The sequence below is a fragment of the Bactrocera latifrons genome, unplaced genomic scaffold, assembly GCF_001853355.1.
Source record: "Bactrocera latifrons isolate USDA-ARS-PBARC rearing strain unplaced genomic scaffold, ASM185335v1 scaffold_72, whole genome shotgun sequence".
Taxonomy (NCBI): Eukaryota; Metazoa; Arthropoda; class Insecta; order Diptera; family Tephritidae; genus Bactrocera; species Bactrocera latifrons.
The window spans coordinates 373,602-400,589 of NW_017537401.1; the positions used below are offsets into that span (position 1 = coordinate 373,602).

The 26,988-nt window shown below is 36.8% G+C and overlaps 1 protein-coding gene across 5 annotated transcripts in view; it reads right to left on the reverse strand.

Moving 5' to 3' along the window:
* The window catches only part of LOC108976048 (nesprin-1), a 197,289-nt gene that overhangs the window by 7,997 nt on the left and 162,304 nt on the right, over positions 1-26,988 (reverse strand). For 3 of the 5 annotated variants that reach the window (XM_018944953.1, XM_018944950.1, XM_018944949.1), the window contains 6 exons: positions 20,611-20,775; positions 12,924-20,540; positions 11,336-11,641; positions 6,176-6,433; positions 360-3,379; positions 63-101 (listed from right to left, as the gene is read on the reverse strand). In XM_018944953.1, the coding sequence (XP_018800498.1) occupies positions 63-101; positions 360-3,379; positions 6,176-6,433; positions 11,336-11,641; positions 12,924-20,540; positions 20,611-20,775 (11,405 nt within the window). Of the gene's footprint in view, positions 1-62; positions 102-359; positions 3,380-6,175; positions 6,434-11,335; positions 11,642-12,923; positions 20,541-20,610; positions 20,776-22,646; positions 22,755-26,988 lie in introns of all 5 variants that reach the window. The other 2 variants (XM_018944955.1, XM_018944951.1) reach the window with 2 other exon arrangements.

Consider the following 26,988-nt stretch of genomic DNA (forward strand, 5'->3'; position numbering starts at 1 on the left):
CTTAAATTTACAGTTATGTTGCAGTGTATGTACAATTAAATTTACAGTGTATTGGCACTTACTGTGGGCAGGTCAATTTGTATGCAGCGGGAAGCGCACTTCTGTTAAACATTTTTTATGGAAATGCGTTTGCGATTTGGACACATAGCGTTTTGAGAGGGTGACATGAAGCATATTTAAAGGCGCGTGTTAGTTTGTTTTTGTATTGCAAAGATTTAGTTTACACGCGTGTGTGTATGTGTGTGGAGTGTAAATAAACAAGAAAACAGATAATAATMATATGAGTACCCCAACACCAAAGCAAAAAATAGTTATTCACATTAACACTTAATGCATTTCAATTTCTTGGCGTCACTTACCTAGCTTTTTGATCTTGCTGTTGGCGCGTCTTCCATTGCGACAGCAATGTTTCGAAGCGCAGCGCCAGCTCTGCCACTGCCTCCACTTGCGCCTCGTCGGCGCTCGCTTGGCATTCGCTCAACAACAGCTGACTTAAATGCTTCACCAGCTCGGTGGACGATTGTGCATTGCCAATCAGCTTGGACATCTTTTGCGGACCTGGTTTGCGTGTCTTGTCGCAAATGGTGCGCTTCAGCTCATCGAGATTCGTTTGGCATTCCTTGATCGCTGTCTCCAGCTCCATGATATAGGCATCTTTGGCGGTGATCGAGGTTTCGCGTTGCATTTGCGCCTTGCGTAGCTTGCGTTGTGACAAAGTGTTCACTTGCACGCCAGCATCGGCTTCGGATGCGTGTGTCGCGGTGATAGCTGCCTCTGCAACASCGCCGACAACTCCGGTAGCGGCGGCGGCCGCTTTGGCAATCCATTCGGCTTTGATTGTGACTATGCGCGTTTGCAGTTCACGCCAAATGATGGTGTATTGCGTGATGAGCGTYATGATACGCGTCAGTTCGTCTTGTTTCGCCTTATTTTTGGTTTCGGCCGCTAATTTGTCAGCACTTTCCACTTTTTCGCCAGCTTGTTTCAGCTTGGCTTCCAAGTTTTCGATACGTTTCACAGCAGCTTGTGCTTCGGCGGGTGTACATGGCTGTTGTTTCTGCAAAYGGTCCAGTTCACTTTGTATGCCGGTCAACRCATTTACAGCCTCTTGTTGTGCCTTCTCGAAATCGCGCCGCAATTTGACGTCTTTGTCAATGACATCGATAACAGCATGACAGCGTGGTCCGAGTTGACGCCACTTCGCCAACATTACCTTCGTCGGCATGGTAAGACTCTGTATATTCTCGGGATCAACCCCAGCGCTCATCATCAGTTTGGCATAAGTCTGTGCTAATTGATTGAGGGGCRCCTCTTGTGCCTCTAGTTCACGTAGCTTAGTTTCGACAGCTTTTTGACGTGCAGCCGCTTCCTCCTTCGACAATGTTGAAAGGTCGCGTTCGTAGGCCGCAATGTCTGTCTCCTGTTTGCTTAGCCATGTTTTGTACTCAGTGGTGAATTTGATCAATTGTTGCAACAAATTCCATGTGGTAAGTATGCGTTGCTTGCGTTCGGCGGATTGCTGACAGACATTCTTCCAGCGTTTCTCGAGATTCTGCGCAGATACACCAAGATTCGAGGTGTTTACATGCGAGCGCCAGGTATCCGCGTCATTTAGCAGCATTTCAACTAAATTCAACACTTCACCAACATTGCTGCTGTGATTCTCAATGGAGCGTTGTATCTTCTCATGCTCCTTGAGTTTCGCCTCTATAACCGGTGGTGTGTACGAGTCGAAAGTGAGTGGTTTATGCAATTCGGTCTCTACTTCGAACATCCAGGCACGTATTAAGGCAATGCGTTCCTCTAGGCGCAGCAGTGTCATCTTCAAATCGCCAATCTTGTTGGCGCGCTGCTTGCTCAGGTACTTCAGCCGTTCCCAACGATCGATTAGCATATCCGATTTCTCTTGCACCTCATGRCGTATGGCCTCTGCATTGCGCGAATTGTCTGTGTAGAGTGAGATAAGTTCGCGTCCCGTAGACAACAGCCATTCGCGATCTTTTTCGCGCAGTTGGAGCTCAGCGGTGATTTGTTTATCCAATTGACGCGCTGCATCTTCGGGGTTCGCTATGGCTGAGATATCCGAATCACGCTCAACGCGGTGTTCCAGACCACTCAACCAGTGCGCCAAACGGTCGTAGCGTGTGTTGAAGAGTGCATGCAAAGACAAGCGCTCCTCGATGATATTTATCAAAGTCGTCAGTTGGTATTCGAGATCAGCGTGCTGCTGCCAGTGCAGCCAAATCTTCTGTCTTATTGCCTTCATGTCGTGCGGGCTAATACATTCTTTGAGTTCCTCTTGTGTGACATTGAGTGCTTCAAGATCTTCCGTGAGCGTCGAAAGATGTACTTGCTGCGCGCGCAGTTTACTCARACAATCCTGTATATCACTGGCGCTAGTGGGTAATAGGTCATTTGTTTTGTTTACTAGCTGTTGCATTTTGTCGAACTCTTTGTCTAGCTGAACGGTACGTTGCTCATAAGCGCTCGCCAGCTGTGAGATTTTCAACAGAAAGCTATTCCATGTCTCCAGTGCGGCCTTCAAGTTGTTAATGCGTTGTGCTACACTTGACTGTTCCATGCGTATGGAGGTGGCGAGCGCATCGTCGCAGAAGCGCAACAAACTAGTTTGCTGCTCCCTCAATTGCGTCAACATTGCTTCGCCTGCTGGCAACTGTTGTAGTAACTCATCCAGCCGCTGCTTGAGGCGTGGCACGCGCTTCAGGTTTATGTAGCGTAGTTGCAAGCGTGTGCGCTCCTTCTCGCGCTCCTTCAACCACTCGAGCAGCGCCGCCAAATCAGCGCGATACGTGTTCCAAGCAGTCATGCGCGCCTCCAGCTCATTATTGCGTTGCATAATGCGTGACAGCGTCTCATTATGCATGTTCGTTAGCACTTTGAATTGTTCGGCGAGTGCCGGTTCGAGTTGTTGTTCGGCTTCCGTGTGTGTGGCGAGCACATTTTGCTGTGAGATAAGMAGATTTTGATGTATCTCACACAGATGCTGCTGCTCCTTGAGACTTGTGTAGTCTTCAGGTATGTTGCAGGCAAGGAATTGTTGCACGTGCTGCAAGTATTGACGCCACAACTTCAATGCCTCAGCGCTGTTCTGACTGCGCAGCAAACGTGTGGAGAGGCGATGATACTCTTGAAAGGTATCCTGGAATATCTTTTGCCACAATTCCAGCACCTCGATGATGGTGTTGTCATCATCAGCCAGATTACTACGTTCGGTCGTCGTGTTCTCAATATTTCGCTCACGCARCTGCTTCAGCTCTTCCTCCGTTCGAGCCAGTGTCTGCAAGTGAGTGCGCAATGCCGTTAGCTGCTCCTCGCTAGGCACACCGGCTGCGGTGACCTGCGATTGGCGATCGACATCCTGTAAATTACGAAGCATTTAGTTCTAGTTTTATTTACATTTTGCGAGAAAAGAGTATTAAAAATGCTAATGTTAATCKAAATTATTGGCGCGCACACACGAAACGCGCTCAGCCGCATCGGCGTCTGAATGCGAATGGTGTTTAAATGGCAGCAATACATTGCCACATGTTTGTGCCACATTTGGTTGAAATTGCCGTAGCCTGCCTTCATTATTAAATTGGCARTTGCATGCATTACAAACACATCCATTACCTGCGAATACAAATACAGCCACTTAAAATGGGCCAGTAACTCACATAGAGAAGTCTGTGGCATTAGACTACCTATAGCAGTTGGATATCCACCCACCTACACTGTGCCAATTCAGTATCAACAAATTATACGCAAATTTGTGGCATATATTTCCTTTCCAATACATATGTATTTGCTTATATTCAGCGCTTGGCTTACATTGTTTTAACTCATATAAGCAATTTGGAAGGCTTTAGAAGAAGATAATTGCAAAAAAGTTTAACTTCCTATAATTTGATAATGACTTCACCGCAAAGCAGCAGCGGTATTTCAAAGTCAAAATAAAACCAGGCGAACAACAGTTTTATACACTCCCACCTGGTGAACAGTATACGAGTATACATGATTGTAAAAAGGTACGCACACACATTTGAGTTTGCGTGTCTATAAAATGCTTTTAATGCTGCCACACTCAATTGGCAAAGTAAAGGACCTACCTGCGTACAGACAAACCAAATCAAATGTACGAGAAAATAACGAAATTTTTTAAATTTAAAATTTCTTTCGTGGGTTTAGAGATTGATATATATGCCCCTGAAGTTTGTTGATATCTTCAGCTGTATTCATTGCTTACTTTGTCTGTAGCAGCTGCTGAGGTAAGAAGTTTGAGTCGTGATTCAATGATTGGAACAAGCACTGGAATAAGTACATAATATCGATGGGGGCAATTTCGGAAGCGAAAACAGACATGTAGACGAATGAGCACATATTTTTTTCAAAAAGGTTAAAAACTAACTTTTCTTATTCCCTTGTGTTTTCAAAAAACTGTTAAAATTTCTAGTACACGATTGTGCAAGCTGATACTGCACTCTTCATAGTACTAGAAACATATTTAGTTAAAATATTAAAATAATTTTTTTAAAGCATGTACTAAAGTTGTACTAAATTTTTTAGCACAAACTTATTTATCTAATTTTTGTTTATTTCAAATAACTTATAAGGAAGGAATTATATAAAAAAGTGTACAAACAAATTTAGTACTTTTAGTACTAAAATTTTCAAGGATTTAATATCAACTAGATCTACAACTCTATCTAGTACTAATATTTTTTCCAAGAAACTCATTTATCTCGTACTTGTTTACTAAAATAAACTTTCCAAAAAATCTCTTTAAAAAATTTAGTATATACGACTTTTAGTACTAAAATATTTTTCATAAAAACAAAAATACTTTTAAAAAAATTTAGTACAACAGGTTTTTAGTACTAAACTATTTTCCGTTAAAATACTAAAATAAAATTTTCAGTGTTTTTAAAAAAGTTAGGTAGTGGTTTGGATGTACTAACTTTTTTAGGACAAACTTTTTTCATAACTTGTTTGCTCTCAGAGAGTTGTAAGCAATTATTCCTTCAAAATAAATGTAGTACATCCGATTTTTAGTACTAAAATATTTTTAGTTAGAGTACTACAATGAATTTTCCAAAGGATTTTTGAAACTAAAAAATTCTAGATGTCGTGTAGATGCACTAAATGTTTTACTAAACTTTTTTTTTTTTTGGTTTTGTTTTTGTAAGAGAATTGCGAGAATATTGAAAATTGTTGAAAAACAGTTTAGTTCAACCGATTTTTGATATTAAAAACTTTTCTTCTAAAATACTAAAAGAAATTTGCAACGAATTTTGAAAAAAATATCTAATATCTGCTGTGGTTGTACTAAATTTGTACTAAATTTTCTAGAACAAGTTTTTTTTCGTATAATTTTATTTGTTGTAACAAAGTTGTAAGTAATTTTAACAATAAAAACACAATTTAGCACAGCCGATTTTTAGTACTAAAACAGTTTTAGTTAAAGTACTCAAAAAAATTTACCAATATATTTTGATAAACTACGTACTTTGCATATGCCACAACTCTGTTTAAAACAAATACAACCACAAAAAACTTACGTTGGCTTGTAAATATGTGTTGCTGCCAGACAAAACCCATAAACTGCCATTTTAGAAAATGCCGGCCTATTTTTCACACAGTGTCGCATACACTTAAAACCACTAAAATCAGCAGTACTACAGTACATACTAATAAAAATACATGTTTGCTTATTCATATATGCATGTAGGCGTAATTGTACACGATATGGGTGTGTGCGGCATTCGTGTTGAAACCTACTAATAAATTAATGAAATCAATCTGCAACAAAAACATGGAAGATGCAACACTGGAGATTTATGATATCTACAAGTATTATCTAAAGTATTTAATTCTATTAAGGATTTAATGAACTTGAAACTGACGCTGTGGTATATAAACATACGCACACACAAACAAGTTCGAATTTTTGGACATTTGGCGCCAACGGTGAGAGACGCGCTTTGGCATGGGAACTAGTATACTGTGATTGAGTGCTTGCGTAGTTGCAATTACAAACAGATTTCAGCGGTGAGTTGTACATATATAAGTATGATTTATATATACACATGTATGTTTGTATGTTTAGGCGTATATATGTGTACATAGTTTCATATAAAGAGTGAGTTATATTGTTGGAAAAGTCATTGCAACTCACCTTCTGTACATTGTTCAAGTACGCTTTCGTTTGCTGTACATTCTCGTCGATGGCCTTGCGTTCTTTATCCTTGGCTTCGGCCACATTGGCCAATGTGGTAATGGCCTCCTTGCAGTCTTGCAAACGTTGGCCTAACGCATCCAATTCGCCTTGCATGAGTCCGGAGGCATCCAAACCAATATCGGCGGCTATTTTCGTAACGATATCGCGCAGCTCCGACAAACGATCCGTTTGTGAGTTTAAATTATCCTGGCAGATCTGTGTGGGAATAGCGAACGCAAAATATTGTGTTAATGTTAAAATTAAAAATAATTTACAAAATATCCAAATGCATATACATATATTATATGCATCTGCATTGCTTTTAAATATCGCCGCTTTACTTTTGTGTCTTAAAAAATAAAATATTTAGCGCACAAGTCACTTTTCATTTATAATGCTTCCAAGCATGCAGCGACTTTAACTAACGCATATTTCTATTTCCTATTACAATACCCTAACACCGGTATATGTATAATAGAATGTATGCATATACATATTTGCTAATATGTCTCTATATGTAGCTCTTCGGCGACCGCTTCTTTAATTTATGCTGCCAACTTCTAAATTTGTGCCACTACCGTTGCCTTTCATTTACGTGCCTCTAATGGCCACTACGCGCGTACATTGACTTTTCCGTTTACTTCCACTAGCTATACACACACACATACACATATCTATGTATATATGTATCTACAATGTAACTGATTGTTGTTGTTGTATATATATAAGAGTAAACATGTGCAGTAAATAAATGTGTCACTAAATTTTTACTCTGCATACATACAACACATTGTATACGGAAATGCAATAACCAGAAAAATGGTCAACCGTGCGTATGAGTGACCTGTGTTGCGGCACACAGATAATCAATAAAAGACACATTATTGATTGCGTGTCACTAGAATTTTACACAAAAATGCATATATGAGCGAGCATGTAGGAAAAAATGTTCTCTTAGGTTGACAAAAAAAAATCGTAAGTAACCTTATCGTATTGTATTAAATGAATTTCCTAGAAAATTTCTGAAACGAAATATTTTTCAAGCCGTTGGAATCGAGTTTGGAATTATTCTAACTGATAATAAGAAAAATAAAAATAAAAAAACTGTGTGGCGAAGGACCTTCCCAATACGATCACCAGCTCATGTTTGGAGCAACTTTCTTAGAGATGTTTAAGAACCTACTTTTCAGAGAAAAGTAAATGCAAAAAAAAAAAAAATACTTGCGTTTGTTTAAACACCCTAGCATATATGTATGTATGAATTTAAAATATAATATATGTTTGTATATAATAAGTTTATATGTGTACATAATATGTATATATGCACAAACACACATGTAGTGTTAACTTTAGTCTTTATATTTGACTAACAATTCTTATTTCAATTATTGATTATAATATTATGTCYAGTTCACACGAATTCCGTGCACATACTGAACACTGCAATGATTTTTCCAAGCAACATACTCAGAATATTTGCCATGATATTGCATGATAATAATAAAATAATAAAATATGTGTCTAACTAATTAAAAACCACTGAAATATCAAAAATTGTATTGTATATTTGAAAAATAATATTCAATTTGTTAACTGTTATTCGGTGACATATGGTGATGGATATACAAGCTTACACGAACTAATACTGGTAAGCTGAAAGCGTCTTGTGACAACATAACAACATAGAAGTGACACAAGTATCCAAAATTATCCCAAAATCCAGCTAAAAGTGTAAGTATACGGCTGCGCATACATTTGACGGGAAAATAAACTGATTGATGTTGCGTTGTTCTTATTTTAACTAGTAAGTATGTACAATTTATGTTATTATGATATCATAATGATCTCATACTTGTGAAATATGATACAAAAAAGATCTTATGTAGATATGTAGTATAGTATTGCTTCCTCAAAGCATATAAGTTTCCGCCAGCATACATAAAGCAACAACTATTTAGTTATGTATGTATATCAATAARCCAGCTTATCGCTTTTTACGACATTGAGTTGGGCTTTGTAAAATTCCCACATAGTCAACCGTCAGATTACAGCTAATTTGTCAGCATATTTCAAGCGCAGAAACGTAAGATTATGTTGGTGTGTATATATTTTTAGGCCGCAGCATAACTTGCGTCAAATTTTGGTGATAARGAAGCATATCAAGTAGCACGTGGAATTACTTCGAGCAAACGTACCAAAAATGTTATTGTTTAATATTTTTATTATACCCTTAAGAGGTTATATTAATACTAAACGAAAGGAAACYAGTGCTAGTATGGAAAASTTTTTCATTTAAGGAAATATCTGCACGAAATTKATTATTCTCGAAGTCAAACATTAARTCACTGRAAATTGTTCGGATCGGACAAATATAGCATATAGTTGCTATACAAACTGAAAGATGATTTGAAGAGATGTTTTCACAAAATTTTAAACGAGTTATTGCCTAAAAAAAACTCTATAACCACGGAAGAAATTGTTCTGATCGGATGCATATAGCATATAGGGGTATCATAGCCTCACTGTGCTCATTTCTTATTATATTATTTTATAAATTTATGTTTTTWATTGCTACAGCAAACATTGGCATCCATCACTTTTACTTTTTATAAAAACAAAATTAAAAAAATAACTAATTATGCGATAAGCTCAATGTGGTATTCGAAAGAACATTAACTCTTGCCTTGTTTACGCAGAATTATATGATTTTATATATACTCGTATTAAAATTCTTTTCAAACTCATTTAAATACAAACACACATATTTACTTACAGCTGACTAAAATAATAGYTGATAAGCTTGAAATATGCAAACATTTTTATTTTCTTTCTGTCCACAATGAAGTATTAATCAGACCATTTCACTTGCTTACCACGCTTGTAAGCAATAAAAATGCAACTCTGCAAAGTGACTTCAATGAARAAGCTAATAAAATTTGGTCAGTTGAGCCACGTAAGAAATCGGAAACATATTTTCGTGCCAAAAAGGTTGGCATTAATTTTCGTACGATATTTTACAGATCAATATATACATAATTGAGCTACTTATTCACATAATAATATATGAAATTATATATAAACAACTATATAGAAAAATAGGTTCTTATACACCTCTAAGAAAGTCTCACCAAGCATGAGCTCTTAATTGTAACGGAGAGATCTTAAACCTTACAGTTTTATATTTTTTCTTATTATCAGTTAGAAAAATTCTTATCTCGCTTCCTACTATTTGAAACAATATTTCGTTTCACGGATTTTGTAAAAATGTTTTTTCACAAATCTAATCATCTAATCATCGTTGAAGTTTGATTAGTTTAAAGCAAACTTTTTTTCTAATAAATTGTATGACTCAATAAAAAAGAATCATCAAAAACCAGAATTATTTTGTAGTATAGAACATTGAAGCTATATAATTTGTCTCTTACAAAAGATATTTGTTTTCTTTTTCCCCACCCTAATATACACACATAAAAAGTGTCAAAAAGCTCTTCATTTCTAAACCGTTATTGCTCTTTATTCACAGCCTTAATACAGAATATTTTCTCTAATTAAAGAAAAAAATATGTGTGTGCCTTAATCATAATCTTCAACATTTTCCTTTTAATGAGCTCATTTCTCATTTGTTCGTCAGAGTTTAATATAATCAACAAACTTGAACCGTTGATCTTAATACCAGAAATGATTTGTAAAATGCACTGAAAATTTACGCCCTCAATCAGTACCGAAATGACCAAAGGCCTATTTATAAAATAAATTTCGAACAACGACTACATAAACTCAGGTCACTTTCCTAGTAATATTAGCTAATTGGTCGACTAATTTATATAAACGTATAAGCACGGTGTAATTAAGTGCTATATGTTCCAGCAATCAATTATGCCCTTTGGCGCACAACAACAAAAGCCTAATTAAAAAAGAGCATAAATTAATTGAGACAAAATTGGGCACACATAGTAGCGGTCAGTTACTTTTATAGTAGGCTTAAATTTTAATTTTTTACTTAAAACAATGCGACTCATCTAGCCGAAAGCAGCTTAGTTATAATACTCTTACACGTTCCCAATAATAGCAAATAAAAAAAAATAGTAAAGAAATAAAAACAAAACAAAAAAACAAGATCAATATGCGTTACATTTTTTCAGTGTATTACCTAACTGATTACATTTTATTATCATTATCATTTTGAAATAATGCTAGGCGTTTAAATTGACAGTTGGTTATCGGAAGCGTTCAAATATTTTTTGTAGCAATAGTAACTAGAATAGGATTAAAGATATCGGGCTGAAATTTGGCACGCGCTATTTACTTCCCAAAAAGSTGCTAATTTGTCAAAATGACAGGTATYGGAACACTCACTCTATCATAAATTTAAGTTTTTCAACATTTTCACGATTTTTTCAACATAATCAGCATATGCTAATGTTTAGAGAAAGCGAACAGAGAAAGTTTAGTTTTGCAGCGAAAAAAAACTACGAACATCAGCAGTGCACAGACTTTATTTAAAAACAAAAACTAAATTTTGTAATTAAAAAAATAAAAAATTATTTAAAAAATGGAATTAAATTGTTAGCCTCAACTAATTTAACTATATTATTTTATAAAAATTGTTTATTTTTTAATAACAAAAAAACTAAAAAATTCTTTATTAATAAAATAAAAAAATTTTATTTTCTGATAAAAATTGATTCTTTTTTAATAATAAAAATATATTATTTAATAAAAAGTGTTTCTATAAAAACAAAACAAAATTCAAAAAACTGTTCTCGAAAATAGATAACTGTTTTTAAATAAAAAAATATTTATTTTATTTTTTGATACAAATTGCTTAACTTTTTAAAATAAAATAAAATTTATTTGATAAGAAATGCAAAAAAATAAAAAAATAATTTAACCTTTTTCTTAATAAAAATTGCTTATCTTATTTTTTACTACAAATTCCTTCTCTTTTCATAAAAAAAATAAAAATAAAATGCTATCTTCACCTGATATAACAATTTTCCTACATATTTTTGTGTATGAAAAATTTTTTGCTTTACCCTACCTTCATATTTTTATGAATTATTACGTTATTTCATAAAAAAAAAATAAAAATAAATACATTTTAATTTAATTAATTACCTTAGCACTTTGCAGCGTCTCCCGCGGCTGTTTCAAATTCTGCACCGTATCCATTTGCTGTTCAACGTAATTACGTATGGCCGCCGAAGCGTTGCGATATTTCTCCCAAAGCTCGACAGCGCGCTGATAACGCGTGCACAGTTGCAGCAAATTATCCGACGTATCATTCCAAGCTACAACCGCATCCTGCACAGCCGACTCGATCTGTTCGACAATTTGMACATCGCATGTTTCGATAAGAGGCTTAGCCGAGGTTTTTAAATCCTCCAAGAGTGTTTCACGATTTTGTAAATCACCAGCAAGACCCTTTTGAATGAAAAGGTTAGAAAAACAAAAACAAATTGAGAACGTGTCTTAAAACACAGGTAAACACAATTGAGATATTATATATGTATATGTATTTATATTATACATTTATATTATGGAGATATGCATTTTAGCTAAACCCTTACTTATTACTTAGTACACAGCTGGCGGGCGAAAACACTTGCTCAAATAAACATGCTTTAAAAATTKTAAGCTTAGATTATTTTACGGAATAATTTTATTTTTCTTTCTGCCGGTTGAGAATTCAAATATATGCTCCTTGGCATTAACAAAAAACACATTTATAATTCCAACTATTGATCCGCGCGTAGCAAACGCCGTCGTTTGCGCACCCGTTCGCGTCAAAAGCTTAACACGTACTAAAAAGTAATCAACACAAAAGAGTCACTGAAAAAAAGTAATACAAAAACCAAAGCAAATGGCAAAAAAAACTATTGAAAAGTAAAGAAGTGAAGTATAAAAACAAATACAACTGAAAACACAAGAAACATAAGAGCGCCTTGTGACTGCCACTTTGCTTAACCCACTGGGCGACTCCGGCACACCACAACTTCACTCTCTAAAGCGCTTCTAATGGGGGACCCAAATTCTTTGAACATACGCGCACACATATGCACGTGCAAGCATACATGTGCGCATACAAACATACGTACACACGGCTCATCATTTMGGCGCACTGCTACACTTTACAAAGCGCGCGTGTGAATAACGGACAAACACTTCGCGCCGGCACCTTGCAAGTAGTTAAAACAATTCATTTTCACTTCATTTACTATTTCGGACATGGCTAATTATATTCACAATTGTCTTGTGTGCCTTAAAAATAACGCAAGCCAATCGAATTTGGTATGTAAAAAGTTGACTTCTGCCACCTATTTATACGCGCATTATTTCTTTTTTAACGGAAGTATTGTGAAACTGCGGCGGAATACTTGTAATTGGCTAAAGTCAACTTTGATGATGGCGCGCACTTGCSTTTAAGAGCATTTAAAGGGTTTGAGGAGTAGTTGACGAAATAGTTTTGTGACGTGGAAGCATGAATTCGTTTAGAAAGTTTAAAAAATAGAAATGTTTTGGCACTTCGTAAAGCTTCAGAAATTTATACCTCAAAGTTGCACGCTCGTACAGACAGCAAATAATACATTTTAATAAATTACTAAATACCGCTGCTCATTATTCCTTCCAACACCGTGTAACAGCACCCTTTTTTAAGCACATACGATTTTACACGCCTACAACTTGATAGATAATTGGCACTTACCTCTAGTCGTTCAGTGGCCTTGCGCAGCCGCTCATAGTCGACCTGCCCGTGCACCTTGAGCAATTCCATCATAAAGTCAGTCTCCTGCACGGAATCGTGCACCAACTCCAGCTGACGCTCATAGCGTAACCAAAGCGCTAAGCGATTTCTCAGTATTGCCAGTATGTTCGTGCATTTGCTCTCTAAGAAKGCGTGATCGTCTTGTAGCTGCGAGATGTCACGCTCCAATTTCACAGGCGACACCGACATCTTCAACCGCATTGGCAACGTATGCAACATTTGTCGTATACGCATGATTTCTTGCCAATTACCGATRAGATCTTCACCAACTGCTTGACAATCGATTACCGCCTTTTCAATAGCTTCGCTACTCAGTTTCTCAGCGCTTTCGCATTCGTCCAATATGACCGAGAGTTTTGTTTGATGTTTGCGCAGATTTTGTATGCCCTCTTGTATGGCACGCAATTGTTCGCGCAGCACGGAGGCGCCTTCAAGTTCTTCGGCAATTTGTGTGTTGATCTTATGCGAGAGTGCAAAGAGTTCGCCCACCTTTTCCGGTTCGACGGATGGTTCTTGCAGCCCGATGCGCCCCAATTCATTGCCAATGAAGCCAACACGCGTACGCAGTACTTGTATGCGCTCAATGTAGAGGCAGAGCTCTTCCTCATTCTTGATTACACCCTTAATGCTGGTCATTGTCAGATAGATTTCTTGCAACTCACGTTCGACCAATTTCAGTTTCTCTTCGGGTGGCACGTCTTGCGAGGCCAGGCTATTCACAATATTATTCTGTATACGCTCAATAGAGGCGGCTATGTTTTGGCAACGATCTTCGAGTTGTGCATGGAATTGCCGCTGTAGCATTTCGTCGGCGAGCGGTATGACTTGCAGCGCTTTTTCGAAACTATGACCCGCTAGATTGCGTATGTTATTGTGCATTTCAAAGTGTGCCTTCATCTCCCAGAACTGACGCATATGTTCAATTGGCTGCTCTAGTGGATCTTCGGGTATATGTATGTTGCGCAATTCCTTCTCAGCTTCGCGCACGAAAGTCTCCATTTTATCGGTTTGATTTTCATACTGTGCCCAAATCTCTTTGAAGACGAGCAGACGATGCAGGTACAGGGAGACTTCTTCACGCAATTTCAGCAGTACAATGAGCGCTTCATTTGTCTCTTCGACTAGGTTGGGCGCCTGCACAAGATCTTGCAGTTTGTTGGAAATATTTGAGAGTTGTGTCATTTTCAAGTAGTGATTAGAGATGTCGCTGCTGATGGACTGATATAGCGTAGTRTATTGGTCGTAGTCTGCAGAAGTGACAGCAGACAAATCGGGCACCCGTTGTTGTGCCACATGTAACCATTGCAGTTCATCCTTCATGCCCTTCTCTAATACCGTCCAGCGTGAAGCAGCTTGCACTAATTTCGATGAACGTTCTGACGCCTTTTCCAAAAGCACAGTCGCGCGATTATAGAGTTCTTTGTGCAACTCGGCGTGCTTCTCTCTCGTCTCGGTATCGATGTTCTCTTCCAGTGACTCCAGCATGGCACGGCAATGGCTTAGGTTTACAAAGAATTTGCGATGTTTCTGTACTTCATTATTGAGTTGTTCCAATGTGCTGGATATAATTGGACTTTCGACCATCTTGTCGGCCAACACAGTGATGTTGGTGAATTCCTTGAGAGTTTGCTCATACTCTTCGGCTAAGGACTGCAACTGCATTAAGCGGTCGCGTTCAGCCTGTATGTTGTTTTCAATGTTTTTACAAACTTCATAGGAATTGTAGATGTCGTGCGGCACCCTCTTGCCAGGGAAGTTACGTTGGAATGCGCGTGCACTTTGTGTGAGCTCTGCGATACTAGCTTGTACGTCGCGGTTCTGTACCTCCAATTCATCGAGACTGCGCAATTTTCCATTCAGTGTTATGTCTTGCGACACAATGGTGTCRTAACGTTCTTGAAGTTCTTCCAAAATGGTGGTGGTGCGATATATCAATACGACAAAATTATTCCACTTATTCAACTCTTTAGTATCTTGTGCCTGGTTGTCTTTGGTCACTTCTTCYACTGCATTGACATGCTCCTTGAGCGCATCAACACACTGCTGCACCTCTTGGCCAGTCAAGTGGTCAGCTTTCTCCAAGTGATTTTCGAGTGTGTTGACATTCGACTTAATAGTACCGAGTTCATCGTTCAACTGATTATAATCGTCCAACTTCTGCTCGGAAGGACCTTCATCAGAGTTTTGTCTGATTAAGTACACTCGATATTCAACAGTTTCGAGCCAGGTTGAAACTTTTTCAATAACGGTTATGACGGTAGTTTCAATGACCGTGCGATCACCTTGTTTCACAGCTACCTCCAAATCGAGCAAGCCTTGATTGACTTCCTGCGCACGGACTTCTACAGGCATATCCGTAATCTTGTCGGAGAGGGTGGCTAAATGCAATACATTGCTAAGTGGTTTATGCTCAGGTGTGGACTCTTTCAATGATCTAATGCGTCCACCGATAACTTGCTTCGTTTCAGCCCAAACATCCACAGCCTTTGGTTTCACTTGTGATCCAGGATAGTGTTGTAGACTTTCAGACATAATCATTGCCTGTGAAGCATCTTTAGGCGCCTTGGCAATRCCAACTGCTGTTGTTGCCGCTAACCAAATGCTTTCAGTGGCACTTTCTGGTACATCTTTATCAGGACCAGGAGTTAGCGGCACAACAATTTCTTCTATTGGCGAGCTTACTTCCTCAATCATGACGGATGAAGTAGGTCTGGAACGTGGTTTGCTACCTTGCTGACTGGTAAGGTTCACCTTGCTCTGCTCGCTGACCTGTAGCGGCAAGTCAGGGAATTCTTCATAAACCGTAGTCTTAGTGATTTGCAGTTGCACCAATTGTGGCTTCTTTTCCATAGTTCGTAAACCGGTATCTTCTGACACTTGCTGAGTAGTAGTTACAAGCACACCTGCTTCAGGTACAATGTCTTTTGCTATTTCGATATTCACATTGACCTCTGGCAACTGCTCCACAATAGAGTCATCTTCGTCTGGCTTTTCTTCAGCAGTATGTTTCTTCTTTTTATTTTTCTTATCCTTTTTCTTTTTATCCCGTTTGGGCAGTTCAATTGTTTGTGTATGCTCATATACAATCGGGTCAATCTCTGAGTTGTCCGTATCTGGCGGTATTGCCACTGAAGTTTGAATTTCWATATTGTACGGCTCAGATAAGGAAGTCAATGTTGATGAAATATCTTCTGTTAGTGTAACGGGTTCTAAAGAAACAGGCTGTTCTACTGGTTGAGGTTCATCACGTGGTGTAGTTTGTGATGTTGAGTCTACAACTTGAGTCAACTCGAATGTGGTTGTGTGCTGATCACGCTGCTCTGCAGGTGCTTTAACCACATGCACTGGTTCTATGAATTCTTCAATTACCGGTTCGGGTGTGCTTGCAGGTTGAACATAATCCACCGGTTCTGGGGTGAGAGTTTGTACGTAAGTCTCATGAGTAACTGTGTAATCTGTGCCAGTAGCTTGGTCAGATTTTTCAACCTTTTCAGTTGGTAAATCTGTAGTCAAATCTTTGACCAGTTCGTGTACTAAAGGTTGAACGACATCGCGAGTACTTGCCTCAGGTGAGCGTGGTGATTCCTTAGGTGTAGTTTGCAGTTTCTTTTCAATGGTGGTAACCACAATAGTTTGGCTTGATATTTCTGTGGTTTCTGGCTTGGCGGGTACTTCTGTTTGCGGCATAGGTTCTGAATAAGGTGCTTCAGTTTGTACTTGTTCTTCTTCAGTTTGTTTTGGCTCAAGAGCTATTTGTGTAACTGGCTCCTCAGAACGTGGTGTTGTTTGCATTTCAGTATCCGTTATTTCAACTGTGATCGTCTGCGCCTCAGTCTCTTGACTTTCTGGTACAACGTCAATGCTTGTCTGCAAGGATATTTCTTCTTGTTTGGGCTTATGTTCGGGAGATGTCTGGGATGATTTGATCTCTTTGATGGGTTCTTCATAGATAGGTGCAGACGGTTCTTCACGTGGCGTGGTTTGTTGCTGTTCATCTTCCACGTAGGAAATTTCTATGACCTCGGTAGGAATTACTAGCTCCATAAGAGGTGCACGTAGTGAATCAGAATCTGGCGATACCACCGCTTCCTCCACAACCTTTACTGAAGTATCTATTTCAATGCTGGTCGCTTCACTTTCTGGGCTAATCTCGGCAATCACCTCTTGCCTAACTTTACCTTCAGATTCCAAACTGGGTGTATCAATATCACGTGGTGTTGCTTCTGATGATGGCACATGTGACTCTGCATCTTCAGGGATTCTTGATCTTTGCTTCTTCCGCTTATGTCGCATTTTTCTAGAATCTTCATTTTCATAATCATAAAGGGATACGTCATCGGCTTCATAGCCTGTTTCACGAGGAGTTTCAATGTCGATTTCGGACACTGAAATTTTGGACACAGGCACCTCAGATTTCTCAACCTTAGCTTCGTCTTCACTTTGCTCAAATTCAGGTTCGACATCTTCCTTTCTTTTCTTTTTCTTACGACTTCGCTTGGCATCGGCAGGTGTGAGATTCAATTCATCGCCCCGCGATGTAGTATCCTCCCGCTCTGTTTCGGTCACCGTTGAGGTCTCAACAATTGTCATACTCACTTTAGGTGGCAATTGTTTAGGGTCAACATCTTCCTCAGTTGTCATAACAACTTTGAGAACACCGCTGCCGGTTTGCTCAATAGACGGCGCAGTCACTGTGAATGATTTACGTGGAGAATCACTGTCAGTGGCCAACACTTCGCCAGAAATAAAGAGCTGTGTGGCAGCTCGTATGTCAATTTGGGACTTTTCGGCAGGCACCGGTTGCAGAAACCTGTCYTCCGGTGGCGTTTTAGTAACTGTTTCGGTAGAAGTAATTGAAACATGCTCACTGGCAGGTGTTTCCACAATAATTGTTTCTGGTTCTTCTGCGGTTGTAGCAACATCTGTGACTAGCTTCTCTTCAGGTTGTGTTGGTGTCTCTTCAGGTACGTCCTTGACAATGGTGACTTGTGAGGATGGTAGTTCTGGTTCTAACACTATTGGCTTAGAAGGTACGGGAGTAGGTTCTTGAGTTTCAATTGACGAAATTTCAGGTTCTTTAACCGATGTTAATACTTGTGGTTTAGAAACATGTGATACTGGCTCGGTAACATCTGGTGGTAATACTGCAATACTCTCCGGCTCTTTAAATGGAACCAATTCCGGCATAACTAAATCAGAGGCAGCGGGTGCTGATATYTCAATGGTTTCCGTTACGTCGACAACTTTCTCAGGTGATAACTGCTCAGTGGAGACTGTCGTAATAGTTGTTGTTGTCACTGTTGCCGTTTTTTGCTCTGGTTCACTTATTTTAGACTTTTCCTTGGGTTCTACAACTTTTTCGAATTTGTATTCTTCCAGAGAAACCGGATAACCCGTATCTTCATCAATTGGCCAAACAGTATCCACTGGTTGGGACTCAGTGGTTGCTTTAACATCATATGTCTCAACCAATGGTTTAGTTGCGTCATCGCGGTGATGAGAGAAATCGATATCAGTTGGCACCAAATGATGTTCTTTYGGCCAAATCTCATGAATGTTTTCTATGAGTTTAGTTGGTTCGATGGTTTGTACGCTTGGTGAAACTTCCTTTTCAACTACTATTGTCTGTTCATAGGGTGTCGTACTTAAGTCCTCTGGAATATTAACAGGGCTAGTACTAGTAGTTTCTACGGTTTCAAATACTCTTTGTTCAACTACTTTTGGTGCGGACAAATCAACAAATTCTACTGGTGCTTGGTCTGTTGATGTTGTTGTAGTTCTTTCTGTAGTACTTGTTGTTATAATACTGGTTGTTGTTGGTTGTGTTTGTGTTTTTGTAGTAGTTATAGTAGAAGATTCAATTTCAAATACCTGTTGCGGCTGCGTCGAGTCTGGCACTAACGGCACAGCCTCGTCTACAGGTGCGCTTGTCTGCGGCAACTGCGGTTCCAACAAATCAGTCGAAACCTCTTCAATTACCACTCCTGGTTCTTTTGTCAGTCGTTCGAATTCTTCCTCGGTCACCACTTTGCCATTGACGGTGCGTATGATATTCACATTCACCTGTGGCGGCAACTCTTCTTCACTGACCTCGATTTCTTCTGGCTCTTCAACCACCTCTTCGGTGACATGTTCCACGCCATCGATTACAACGATGCGCTTAATAATCTTACGGGTCTTTCGTATGATTTTGCGCGTTACTTGCTGCACAACCGCTCGTATGCTGCTTTGCGAAGTGGACGTGGTTGTTGGACCTTCGCTAACAACGGTAATCATTTCGGTTTTTTGACCCTCAGGTGTTTGCAATTGTTCAATATGTTCAATTGTTGGTTCCGTTTCGAACTCCTTAACGACCACAGCATTCGGATCCGAACCGTCCACGACAGTACCGCGTGTTTGCTGCGTTATCACCGTCTGATAGCCGTGTTGATCATCGCCTCTAGTATCGGCAGTTTGCACATTTTCCAAATTCAATTGCCCGGTGGATTGTATTTGTATATTACCGTCGGCATCCGTGACCGTGGCAATTGAACTAATTTGCTGATGCTGCACCACCTGTTGCCGTGTGCGCGTCACTTTCTTTACAATAATGTGTTTCGTACCATCTGCATCCACCACAACTTCGGTGGTAGTTTGGTCGGGTTCAACAAAGGTGGTTTCGAATGCTTGCGGTACATTCTTCAATACCAGTTCGGTGGCACGATCCACATCTCCTTGCGGTTGTTGGTGATAACGCGCTTCGATTTCTACATCATCTGGCACTTCAGGTATCTCCTTATTCGGTATGGTATCAATCTGTATAGTTTCCTGACCGGCTTGTATGGTTGAGGTGACTAAAATATTCTCGGTAGGCTTACGCTCCTTCTGCGTCTGCATGGCAGTCTCAGYGGTTTCAACAAAAGGCGCTAATGGCACAACTGGGTCTGCGAAACTAGTTTGCGCCTCAACTGTGTATGTCTCGACAACTGCTTGAGGTTGTGCTGCGGCAAGACTCTCGGACGTTTGGGTTTCTACTGCGAGCGCTTGTACTTGCACTGGTTTAACTTCCTCCTCTGGCATAGGTGTTGAATCAATGGTGCTAGCATTTGATTCGATGGATGGTGGTGCGCTGATTGGTGGCTGTATTAAAGCATCGGCTGCTACGCGCTTGCGATGCTCTTCTTCCTGTCTAGCTTTACGCAGCTCCACAATAGTCTTCTCGATGGTATAAATGCGTGTAGTGGCGACAGTGATTTGTTCCCGCAACAGCGTGATAATAAGCTCAAGCTGATCCATCAGATCACAGGCCATTGGTGCAACATCTTCATGTTGCTGCAGTAAGCGCGTCTTCTCGACCAACTCTTCTAGTGATTGTTGTTTATCCTTGAGCGTGCGTAACAATTGCTGACTTCGTTCGGCTTGCGATTTGAGCTGTTCCTCATCCTCGGCGACTTCGGGTGTCGGTTCGAGGTCTTTAAGTTGTTGCGATACCTCCATAATCCATTCCTGCAATGCAATCAAATGCATTTGGTATTCGTTGAGTTCCTCCTCGCGCTTCTTCTGACCGTGCATGGCGCTCTGTGTGACGGAATTGAAAATTTTATTTATTCTTGAAGTTCTTTATAATAAAATAAAACTATAAATTTACCGCTATCATTGTGATGCCTTGCTGCGTGCGGCGCAATAACAGATCAATACGGTCTTTGATCTCGTTGAGTATACGCTCAGTGCCGGGATCTGTTGGTAGTGTTTGTCCGATTTCTTGTAGACGTGTTGCTTCCTTTTCTTGGTATTCCAGATTCTCTTGGATTAGCTGCACGAAATAGTTATTGTTATTATAGAAAAGTGGTKTATTTAGTATAGTGTGTATATTATAATCCACCATTCTATAAGTATAGATAGCTTGAAAAGTAGAATTAACATTATAATAGTTTAATTTAAACTATGAGACAAAACTGCTATTTAAATTTCACATAAATTTTATATTTTATTATAATTTATATATATGTATATGTGATATATTTCTTTGTGATTTGTATAATCTTTTACGACTGTGTACTCATGTGTTGTAAGCCAACTACTTTTACTACTTCAAATGTCTACAATACCAAATGATTTGCTACAAAGCTAAGCTCAGAAAAAATCAAACAAAAAAAATGTATATGTAAAGTAGAGCAAATCAATTATATTTCTATAAATTCACATATACGGAAATGTTCTACGGATCAAAGTGAACAACTTTGACTAAGAGACTATGGGTCTAAAACTGGTTTCGAGCCAGCGAAATATTTACGAAGTTTTAAAAATCTGAATATAATCGGTTGTATGGCAGATATAAGTTATAACTGTACGATCTGACCGATACCGACAAATAATCATTAAAATAACCAGATGCACCTAAATACTAAATTTCATTCGGATATCTCAAAAACTGACTACCAAATAAGTCTAAAAAATTCTTCTTAAAAAACGCTGATTTCGAATTGTTTTTATACCCATAATATCTTGGGTAAAGCTGTTTAGATTAGTTCGTAAAACATTTCCGTCTGCTCCAACCTAGAGTAACGCTATTTAAATCATTATTATTACTAGCTTTGTAGAGTGGGCGACAAAATTAAATGTTCAACAAATTTTTCTATTGTCTCGCGAGACCCAAAATTTTTGGCTTATAACTATTATCGCAGTCTAAGATTTATATTCATAAATTTTATTCTATTAAAAAAAAATTAAAAAGAGGAGTTTTGAAGCTGGCAAAACTGATATTACTGATCTGATATTCTAAAAAAATTATATTTTTGTATATATTTGTGTCTCAATAGTACAGCCTCTTCTTCATTATTGGCATAAAGTGAGTATATTACTATAATACAGCGACTTACAAAATTGATCAGTTGAATAGTCATTTCATTTAAATAAATAAAATTAAATAAATTTTAAAATATCAAAACTTAAATTAGGAGTTTTATATCACACTGATGCCATCACAAATTTTGTGAGTCACTGTATTTATTGTAATTCTAATATATTTTTCTTTATATGTTTTTAGTACTACCGCTTCTAAATTATATAGAAACACAATTTATAAATGCTAAACTTCAGGGTGCAGGGAAAAGGAATGATTTCTTCATTTCATCCAAAAAAAAAATGTATAAAAAATATTTAAAAAATAATAAAAAAATATAAATAATAAATAAAATGTTCGATATATGAATGATGTGGTTGTGCTACTAATTTTTTGCGACACACGCCAGMATTCACTTAATCGGGCTTGGTTCATTCTTAGAATACATAAGTATTTGTTAGCTACATTATTTGTGGTTGTAACTGCTTTTCATAATATTCAATTAATTAAATAATTAGTATATTGCGCTAGTATATAATATATATGTATGTTGGTGGTGGGATTTGTATGCATTGTGTGACTTATAATTTATTGACATTGTTGAACTTATAATTTATATATACACATACAGATATAATAGCAAATGCAAAGCAATATTTGTAAATCATTGTAGATCGTACACGGCGTATACGCAACTTTTACTTACAGTTGAATTTATACACATATGCGAGCATACACAAATATGTATATGTATATATATATGTTTTTCTTATATATATACATACATATTTATATATGTTTGCATGACTCTTGTCTTTGCATTTGTCCACACTCACACATACCTTCAATCCTTGCAGCATGCCATCCAAACTAGCGCTCGGCAAATTACCAATGCCATCTTCGACCGTCGATAGGGATTGCAGTAAATCTTCGATATCGTGCGTTAAATCCTATAACATTCGTATTAATTGTGTGAGTTAAAATGTTTTAAGTGAATTAATACAAATTAAGATTTAAGTTTGATTTGCAGAAACAATAAACAAAAGTAATAAAAACCAGAAATGGAAACAATGCAGTAGAGAACAAGAAAACGATAAACAGTAAAATGAGCCAAAAGGATATAGCTTTTTAAAGTTTTTATTTTTTTTGCAATCTTTCCTTATGCATGAACCCAAAATTTTGCGTAAAATAGTTATGAAACAGAACAGAAACAGTTGAGAGAAGAATTTTCACAGCAAATAAATGTGAAAAGCTTTTGCTGCAATCCAAAAGTAGGCGAAAATATATGTACAAGGTGTGATAGGAACAAAGRCATAAAGCAGTTGGTATTTTTTTGCCTGACATACAGCGTAAGTTATGCTATAAATTCAGTGGATGCAATGGCCTAAACAAATAAATAATTTAATGGCATTCAAATATATACATAAGGGATGTAAGCTTCATGGGGAACATATACACACAGATGTAAATAATGGATGGTAAGAGTTTAGAAATTTTCAATGCAGGAAAAAATAATTTTCATTCGCCGATTTATGAGAAATTTGAACATGCAAGACTTACAGCCGATTTCAATAAAGCAATTCAAGTGAAAATTTGTCTAGAAATTGCTGGTGATTTCGGCTGTAAGAGATGAAATGAGACATTTATATGTATTTACAGCGATGAAGGCATGCAACACAAATAGCTTAAGTATAGCAGTTAAAATAGTTATCATTTTTCTTTTTTAGTAATAAATCTTATTTTATTTAATAAATAGTTAGCAAGTTAAGCAGATAAAAAGAAAATAAAAAATTAATAAAGATTTTAATAAAATAAAACTATTATTGTACATTTTTAGTATTTTTGTTTTCTTTTTCGAACTTTTTTCTGTTGAGAAGATGTTGTTTGACAAATTAAAAAATATATAGCTTATATTTATAACAAATATTTGCTAGTTTTAATGCTGAGCTTAGAAATATTTGCAAATAGTAATGTAAAATCACGACTTGAAAATGCCACTAAGAAAATATTTGCATAAAATATTGTAAAAAATATTCTATAATAATTTTTTTTCCAAGAATTTTTCACTAATTTATTTCGAAAGTTGTTCTGGAAAACATAATAAGTAAAAACAACTTACAAAACAAAGAAAAAAATAGAAAAAAATGTGGGAAAAATATTTGGAAAAGAAATTTGGAATTCGGATTTTTTTTCTTTTTGGGAAACGATTTTGGAAATTTTGAAAAAAAATCCTTTTGAAAAAAAAATTTCAGAAAAAATTGAAAAAGGAAAAAAATTTTGGGGTGAAAAAATTCGGAAAATGAAATTTTTGAAAAAAGGGCTCTTTATGAGAAAAAATATATTTAGGAATGCCTACAATTACTACTCGAAGTTTATATTCAGAGAATCARATTTATTACTAAAAAATGCACTGAAAAAAATACACGCTGCATAAATAGTCTTTAATTCTTATGTTAAATATTTAACTATCTTTGAAAAGTGTTAAGGTTTAAGAAAAACCGGCTTAAAAAATAAGCAATTGTATTACGAAAAATCTTTTAAAAAGTTATAAAATACTTAAGACAAAATACTTTAGTGATATTTCACTAATTTAATCATAAATTTCCACTTTTTATTAAAATAAAAAAAAATTAATTAACTTGTTTAGAAAATTGATGCTATGACTATTTCGGTATTACATGGAAAACAAAATGTTTAAATAAATACGCTGATTTAAGTGGAGAAAAATTTTTTGGAAAACTAAACTCGAAAAAAAATTTGGAGCAAAAAATATTGGAAAATAAAATTTTTGATAAAAAATTGGTAAATGTACGTTTTTTGGAAAAAAAAATTTTTTTGAAAAACCTACAACTATTTTACAACTCGAAGAAAATTTATTGACTGGTTTTAAGCGCAGAAAAGAGTTTGGGAAATTTTACCATAAAGTGCTATTTTATGTAAAAGCGAAATATTTTTACTCATTATATTCAGAAAATGGATTCATTGTTATTTTTTTGGCGTTAAATGAAAGTTTTCTTAATGTATTCACTGATTTTAAGAGTAGAGTTCAAATTTGCGCTCTAATTCGGGTTATTTCTTAAGAGTCACGAAAATTGCTTCGAAACACGAATTTCAATGAATCATTATTACAGTAACTTTCTTCAAAGTACTTTTTGTTCAAAAACAATTAAACATTCGAAGTGCATTTTTCGAGTTTCTAAAAATAACCGGATGATGGTTTCCAGAAAAAAAACTTTAAAAGGCAAACTGAGTAATAATAAATACAATTCGAAATTATATACATATGTTATATATGTAAATATTGGAATTTTTCGAAATTTTCAGCTCTGATATATTGTAAATAATGTATATACCTGTCTCTTATACACATCTAGATGTGTATAAGAGACAGAATGTATATACTATGTAATAAAATTATATAAATATAAAATTGAAATTATAAATATTATTCAGAACATGCGCCAATTTACCAATAAATTTCGTTTCGCTATTCAAACATTAATAAAAGTTTATTCTCGAACAAAATTTGTTATTAATGATTTAAACATATATTTTGAATATTATATTAAAAAAAAATGCTATTTTCTCTAATTTTCCCATTTGCGTCCACATACACAAACACTATACTTCATGTATTATCTAAAATTTTTCTTAACAGCTGCTTGCCGAAAAACACCTTTTTCAATAGAAAAAGTCTGCTTGAAGGTCTAAAGTTCAATCTACCTCAGCTAATATCCAGTATTTTAAACCGAAAATCRCAAAAAGTACAAAATGGCAACTTGAAAATTGCAAGTTGCAGTGAGCCGCACACGAAAATGAAGAGCCACAAGTATGTGCACTCAAATACTCCAGATGCTATTTCCGTAAATAACGTTTGCCTCCAAAGGCAAAAGAGCACGGTGCTTTGCACGTTTTCAAAATTGATTTTCAATTACTTCTGCTTTAAATTTGCAGCGGCACTCACATTTTTCAGCTAATGCAAGTCTAAGCGCTTTTCACTATTTTCAGATTTTTGTTTTACTTTTTTTCTGTAAGTTTTTCTAAATTCCTTTCCACTTCAATACACTTCAATATACTTTGCTGGGCACTTGAGTGCAATATGAGTCGTTTGCGTCGCGCGTTCAACGCTGGCCGAGTGTTACTGCAAAACTGGCGAGCGCATTCCAAGCGCAAATCTATTTTCGATGCGCGCAATGCAAAAGCCGCCGCAATGAGCGAATTAAACGCGGCAATGCCGGCCGGTTAGGCGGCGCGTTCGGGTTACGCGCGAACGCGCTGAGGGGAATGTGATGCGGCAGCCACGAACTGCAGCTATATGCAAGTACAAGAAATTTTGCAAAAAAAAATAAAATAAATTAAATAATATAACAAGATATCACTGTGACGCATACATGTATATATGTATGTATATTTGTGTGTAGTAGGTAACTTTACACACGTCGCATTACACTCGGAAGTAGTCCATTTTGAAGTGGAAATACACTGGCAGTTCGAACTATGACAAAGTGGCGTGCGGTTGTTTCAAAACAAGTTGTTGTTATGGAAAGAGAGTATTTCAAGGCATGAGCTCATATGCCGACCACGCATCAGTTGAAGTGTTTATTTACTGGGTTCTAAGTGCGCTCTATTATGACATTAAAGCGTTAAAGCGTACATGTACTAGTTCCCCGTTATACCGGGGATTATACGATTTACTGCCGACTTAATGCTTATAATAAATACACTCACAGACACACTTGCATAACTTACGAGTGTTTAGGAAGATGTCAGCGAATTTTTCATAATTTTTTTTATTTTTTATTTTTTTTTTTTTTTTGTTGGTTGATGACGCCTTCATTTGTGGTTGTGCCTGTGTTTGTGGCGTGCATTGCGCACTGCTGAGGCATTGTGCCTAATTAAGTGGATGATTTAAGTAATTTGATTTAAGTAATTTAACGGAAGTGGCGAAGAGTAAAACTGCATTTATGAGCAATATAATATTGCATTGTTATTGCATTTGCAGTGCGCTTTCTTGTTTTGAGGGTCAGCCTAATTTTCGAACTGTCGTAAAACAACTAATTATTGCAATAAATTTTATATAAAAAACCTAAGACTGTTTTTTTTTCTTCTTTTCATTTTATTAAATTAAGCTGATTGTAAATCGATTAGAAAAAAATTTTATGCTAAAACATATAAAATTTTTTC